General features: G+C 57.3%; 1 protein-coding gene across 1 annotated transcript in view; it reads left to right on the plus strand.

Moving 5' to 3' along the window:
• The first annotated feature begins 49 nt into the window (after positions 1-49).
• ARRDC1 (arrestin domain containing 1) overlaps positions 50-6,563 on the plus strand; it is a 7,631-nt gene continuing 1,117 nt past the window's right edge. The window contains exons 1-6 of the mRNA XM_006900618.1: positions 50-167; positions 5,054-5,164; positions 5,446-5,496; positions 5,602-5,756; positions 5,941-6,123; positions 6,215-6,391. Coding sequence (XP_006900680.1) covers positions 50-167; positions 5,054-5,164; positions 5,446-5,496; positions 5,602-5,756; positions 5,941-6,123; positions 6,215-6,391 — 795 coding nt within the window. The remainder of the gene's footprint in view (positions 168-5,053; positions 5,165-5,445; positions 5,497-5,601; positions 5,757-5,940; positions 6,124-6,214; positions 6,392-6,563) is intronic.

The following is a 6,563-nucleotide window of genomic DNA, read 5'->3' on the forward strand; positions in this document are numbered from 1 at the left end:
TGCCTGGTGGCGGGCGTCAGTGCGCGGCCGCCCGGGGAGGGCTCGCGGCATGGGGCGCCTGCAGCTCTTCGAGATCCGGTTGAGCCAGGGCCGCGTCGTCTACAGCCCGGGAGAGCCGCTGGTCGGAACCGTTTGCGTGCGCCTGGGCGCACCTCTGCCCTTCCGAGGTGGGCGCGGGCTGAGGGTCTCGGGGTCCCCTCGAAGGAGCGGCGAGGCAGCTTCAGCTGGCCGCGCCGGGTACCTGAATAGGCGGGAGGGCGGAGCACTGGCATCCCGGAAGCTGCGGCAGCCCCTGTTCCTGGGGACGCGGGGTGCGGGCGCGCCTCGCGCCAGGCCCTGGACCTGTGGACCGGTCGGCGGGCCTGGGCTGCAGGACAGGGTCTTGGCCCCCCGCATTGAGGAAGCGGGGTGTGGCCCACCAGCCCCGAGCACAGACCTCCAGGTTTCAGCCGGGCGGGGCGGGGAAGTCCAGCACCCAGCCGCTCCTTCCTTTCCCAGTTGCCTAGGGGTGGCGAGAGCAGCTGGTTCTGACACTGGCCCGCTAGCCTCAGGTCACTCTGATGCTTGTCTGCCAGAGTTTCCTTGTCGGGGCTCCTCCGGTATCCCGACCCACACCTGCTGGTCTTCATCACCTAGAATCCAGATCGCTGCCCCGCACTCCCGTGTCCTGTGATTCTGCTCAGGCCCCCTCTCCAGGACAGCCCTGCCGAAGGTGCAGCCCCTAGCAACCCCGAGCCCTCTTTGACTTCTGCCCACATTTCCCTGCCTGCTGCGAGCTCCATATCCCGTGCACCTCCCCCTCAGCGCCGGCCCAGCCTGGCACCAGGAAGCTGAAGCTGAGCCCTCCTGGCCAGTCCTGGGGCCCGGCTGTCTCTTCCACAGAGATCTGGGACTCAGGGACCAGAGATCAGATTTCTGTGAAGGCCTCTGCTAGGCCTCTCAGACGTGCTGGCCTTGGTCCTCCACCCACCCTGAGGGCAGGTAAGGCAGGGGTGCTGCCTCCTGGGACAAGTCTTTAGCAGTGCCTTGCATGGCTCTCCTCACCCTGGCTTGTGCTCAGAACCTCTTGGAGCACCAGCCGCTGTGTGGGCTCCCAGCCCTGTACTTTTCTCTGATGCCTTCTTAAACCATTCCTCAGCTGGAGTGGGGGATTTGGGTGGGAACTGTAGTGGGACTGCTGCCCGCTGGGCATCCGCACAGCCTGCCAAGTGGTGTGGGAGTGGGCGGCTCCTGGCCGACTGCAGGGGAGGTGGTGAATTACCTGCCGCCATAGGAAGCTGTAGTAGCAGGCAGTGGCCTCAGTGTGGGAGGAGGACATGGACCCCGATCTGGCCAGAAAGCCTTTCCTCCTGCTGTGAAGGCCCAAGAGCATCTGTACAGGGTCACACTTGAGTTCCTTCAGTGCCTCTCAGTGGAAAGGGGAGAGCTGCCCAGTTCTTTATTTTTAAGATACCTGTAAGCTGTGAGTCAACCAAGTGACCTTAAATTCCTCCACTCGGGAAATATGTCAGGGAGGGGACCCCAAGCCTGCATACAGCCTCACGTTTGTTCACTAAATGCTTGTTGAGTGAGTGAGTCTACTCAGGTCCTGCATCCTGTCATTCAGGGTAAATGAGAGGATGCTCCCAGCACCACTGGCATACCCGAGTTCTCCCTGTGGTCAGGTGTATCTGTCCACTCTGCATACTGCCCAGGAGATCATTACCCTGATCATGGAGCTTGGGATACTGTGCTGTCTTAGTTCTCTAGCATGCTGCTAGAACAGAGATACCATCAGTGCATGGCTGCTGTGAACAGAACTTATTGTCTGTTAGGTGAGGAGACCAGAGGTTCAGAGCCAGGGTGCCAGCCATAGGGGAAGGCCCCCTCTCTCAGTTCTCTTCAGCATCTGTAGGCCTGCTGTTCTTGTGAGACCTTCCCTGGTGTCAAGGAGTATCCTCATGTAGGGACTCAAGTCTAGGACACATGGGCACATTCCCCTCCTGGCCTTTGACCTTGGTGGTGTTGAGATCTGGCCTTAGCTCCATTTCCTGTTTATCTCTAGTGTGGGAAAAGGTGCTGCTTAGGGGGATTTCCTTTGCATCTCTTAGGGCTATGATGAGATTGGGGTGTTATATTCCACCCCTAGTCCTTTGACAACTACTTGGTTTATCAAGTCTTTGGGGATCATGACACAGTTTTCATATTATACCATTATACACATGTCTTTCTGGTGGACATGGACACGGGGGAGGGGGAGGCAAGTGAGAGTAAAGAAGACCAAAGACCATAGTGTTAGTGGGAGGGTGTGGCTGGGGTGTCATAGGTTTGGGAGAGTGACCGAGAGGCTTTGGGAAGAAGACAGGGAGCAGGTGCTGGTAGCACTGAGCCAGCAGCGGTGGCTTCTGCACAGGCAGGAGGTGTCCCAGGAGTTAAATCAGCAATACAAGCAGCATCAAGAGCCTGAGCCGCAGTAAACCTCTGGGAAAAGCTGTGGGATTTCCAGCCAGGACACCTGGCTGTTGGGCAGTTATGTGGTGGCCCTGTATGGTTTGGGGCCCTCTTTTTTTTTTTAATTTAATTTTATTATTTTTGTGTGTGTGCAGTCAAGTTAGATCTGACCGGTACAGGAGGAGGTTCCCCTCCTTTTCTAGCAAAGCATCTGGTGAATTTGAACTGCTCACCTCTGGGATTGCAGTTCAGCTTCCTGCCACTAAGCCACCAGAACTTCCTGGGGCCCTCTTTTAAGCTCAGCTGTTCTGGCGCAGCCTGCACGCTCTGCCATCTTCTCCTGCCATGTGTGGGTGCTGAGGGCTGGTGGCCCTGGAGTTGGAACACTCCTGGCTTCCTTCTGTGGCTATGAGGCCCTGTTCTTCTTCCTTAGGTGCTTACCTCCTTTTGTGGGGTGTGTGGGAGGGAGCACAGGGCTGTAGAGTGACTTTAACATCAGGAGGACAGAGGTTGTCTGAGACTTCGAAGCATTAACTGCCCACCAGGCTGAGCATTCGGAAACACTTGATTGTGGTCTTTGCCTGATTTCCTCCACCACCTGCCACCGTCGTTGACAGACAAACTGATTCTTTTATCCCAGAAAGGATTCAGTAGCCCCTCCCATCACAGGTAGTCCCCAAAGTCTGTGTCTTCTCCTAAGAGTAAAAACACCCCAAATTCCTCTGAAAGCCCCCTTCACTTCTTGATGGAACCACATCATGGGACCTACCTAATCCAATAGTTTGGGGAGGGAAAAAAGATGATGGGTTGATGGAGGCCTCCTGACTCTTCCAAATAAACGGAACCAGCAGAACTTCTGTGCCCTCCACCCTCCACTATCCCCAAGGCCCCTACTGTACAAGGTGGGACCCTTGGCTGGTTTTCCTGGAGCCAGGCGCCCATGGCTTATTCGCCTGATGCTGGGAGTGGGCAGCTGCCTGTGCCTGGGCTTGCAGCACTTACATTAGTGTGTGGTTTGGAGTGAGTAGCTGTGATCTGCTGGATGTGGGATATCTGCCCAGCCTTCTGCAGAGCTCCAGCCACATTGGGTGCAGTGCACGGGCACTTCTATGTCCTCTAACACTTGTCAGATAGTGAGTTTTTACCAACCAAATGGGCTGATGTGGTAAGTCATTTGCATTTTCCTTAATTCCCAAAGAGACTGAACTCCTGCCTCAATACTGCGGTAGAGTCATCCTGAAGCCAGGAGGCCTGGAATGACTCTGTCACGTTCTCAAGATGGTGTGGGTCAGGCATTTGAACAGAGGGGCTGGTAGCTTTTCAGCTGTGTGTGGACTGTATGCTGGCCCTGGGTCAGCCTCCATGGCTCCAGCAGGTGAAGAGGATGTGCTGTCTCGGTGGGGGACTGTCTAGGTGGGTGGCATCTCCAGTTCATATCTCCTTCAGAGTTGCCCACTTGTGCCCATTGTTTTTCTCCTGGGCTCTTGGTTTGTTAGCGTGGCCTGCTGCTTCACCTTTCCACAGGGGACAAGTCCAGGTCTGGGCCTGGGGGGACAGTTGTACAGTGGTGATCTGAAATAAAATTTGAGGTTCAGTATCAGGACCAGGCTGGTGAGGGGCCCAGCTTTGTCCCAGCAGCACCCCAGGGGTGTAGGGGTCAGTGGGAAGTAAGGGTCCCTCTTTGGGAGGGTCTTGGATGCTGTAGTGGAGAACTATCTGGGACCTGAGGACAGCCCAGGGGGAAGAAGCTGAGATGGTGGTCTACAGGAGGCCTGGGTGGCCAGGGGGCCTGGCAAGGAGGCTGATGGAAGGCAGATGTGACTGACCCCTGGTCCTTGGGACGCTAGTGTCCTCCTGCGTGGTAATGCCTTCAGGATGGTGTCAGAGTCTTGTCCCCTTTCTCTAAAGTGATCTGTCATGTCAGTTGAGTGGCAGAGATGAGGAAGTAGGAAGGCTGGAACCTCTGGCCTTGACTCAGCTCTGTCTGGAGAAGGTGGGTGGAGTGACCACACCCCACAGTGGACCCCGTGACTGTACCCTGGCCCATGGGTCTATCTACAGGTCTGCTGAGTCTGTTCTTCCTTGTCCAGCCTTGGCCAGTTGACCACAGTGGACCTTGGCACACACCTGCTGGTCCTGACCACAAGGCAGTGGTACCAGCAGGGAACAGCTCCAGCCTTTTACCCTCCTGGCAAGGGAGGGCTGAGGTGGAGAATGGCATTCTGGGTAATACTGGCCTTAAGTCAGGGTAAGGGCCTGAGCACCAGCATCTATCTACCCAGGCAGGTCTGACCACATTCCAACAGCAGGGGATGGGCTGTGGCTTCCCCTCACTGACTCCTGCCTGGGACACAGCATGAAGGTCGGGTTGGGCAGTTAGGTTTTTTGCTGGTTGAACGACCAGCAGCGGGACTGGGAGGCAGGACCATCAGGCAGCAAGTGACCCGCGAGGCAACTGTCCAGGACCCTCCTGCCCTCGACTGCAGGACACATGTGACTGCCTCCCAGGTCCCTTGCCACCCCTACTCACTCCAAGTGCTTCCTACATTATGCGCTGTGATGGGGAGGGAGCCAGCTGGCAGGCAGAGGTCATGACTGTTACTCTCACTCCACTCTGTTTCAGCCATCCGAGTGACCTGCACTGGATCCTGTGGGGTTTCCAACAAGGTTAACGATGCCACGTGGGTGGCAGAGGAGGGATACTTCAACAGCTCCCTGTCGCTGGCCGACAAAGGTGAGTTTGGTTGCAGATACAGCTTCCTATGGAGCCAGATTAGAGGTGTGGACTCCAAAGCAGCTGGCCATTCCATTTCAGGGCTCTGAACCCTGGTGAAGGTTGGCTGCGCCCCCTCCTGTCCTGTTGAAGCAAGTTCTCCTCTCTGTCCTGGGCCAACCTTATCTCATGCCCTGGGGCATGGCTGGCACCTGTCTGCTGTCCTGCCCTGGGAGGCTAGGTGGAAGGGCTGGGCTGTGCTGGTGGCCCTTCCCTGCCACACTTCTGTCCCATCTCTGCAGGGAACCTACCTGCTGGAGAGCACAACTTCCCCTTCCAGTTCCTGCTTCCTGGTGAGCTCCCAGCCTGGCCAGGGGTCTCTTGTGATGCGGTGGGTTCTGGCAGGGGGCCTGCAGAGCAGCAGGCTGCCTGGTGCCAGTGTGTGCCCTCGCCCCCAGCTACAGCACCCACGTCCTTTGAGGGGCCTTTTGGGAAGATTGTACACCAGGTGCGTGCTACCATCGACACATCCCGCTTCTCCAAGGACCACAAGTGCACACGTGTGTTCTACATCCTCAGCCCCCTGAACTTGAACAGCATTCCTGACATTGAGGTGAGGGGCAGGGCTGCCATCACACATCCCGCTTCTCCAGGGACCACAAGTGCACGTGCGTGTTCTACATCCTTAACCCCCTGAACTTGAACAGCATTCCTGACATCGAGGTCAGGGGCAGCCAGGCTGGCATCCTAGGCTGAGGAGGGCTAGCCTGCCCACTCACAACCCCCTTCTTCCCCAGCAACCCAACGTGGCCTCAGCTACCAAGAAGTTCTCTTACAAGCTGCTGAAGACTGGAAGTGTGCTCCTCACGGCCAGCACTGACCTTCGAGGCTACGTGGTGGGCCAGGTGCTGCAGCTGCAGGTCAATATTGAGAACCAGTCGGGCAAGGACACTGGCCCTGTGGTGGCCACTCTACTGCAGGTCTGAGCCTGAATTTGCCACCCTGGGTTGACTTGTGAACAGGTGGGAGGTCCCTGGTAACCCTGTACGCTCATAGGCAGGCCTTTTCCAGAAAGTGTCCTACAAGGCCAGGCGCTGGACCTACGATGTGCGGACAGTCGTGGAGGTGCAGGGTGCAGGGGCCAAGGCCTGGAGGCACTCCGAGTGGCAAGAGCAGATCCTGGTCCCAGCGCTACCTCAGTCTGTGCTTCCAGGCTGCAGCCTCATCCATGTGGACTACTACCTACAGGTGCTCCAGGGGTGGGTCTACTACCTACAGGTGCTCCAGGGGTGGGTCTACTACCTACAGGTGCTCCAGGGGTGGGGGCTATGACCTACGGGTGCTCCAGGGGTGGGGGCTATGACCTACAGGTGCTCCAGGGGTGGGTCTACTACCTACAGGTGCTCCAGGGGTGGGTCTA

Source organism: Elephantulus edwardii, unplaced genomic scaffold (genome assembly GCF_000299155.1).
Source record: "Elephantulus edwardii isolate Elephantulus edwardi_28Jun2011 unplaced genomic scaffold, EleEdw1.0 scaffold00289, whole genome shotgun sequence".
NCBI lineage: Eukaryota > Metazoa > Chordata > Mammalia > Macroscelidea > Macroscelididae > Elephantulus > Elephantulus edwardii.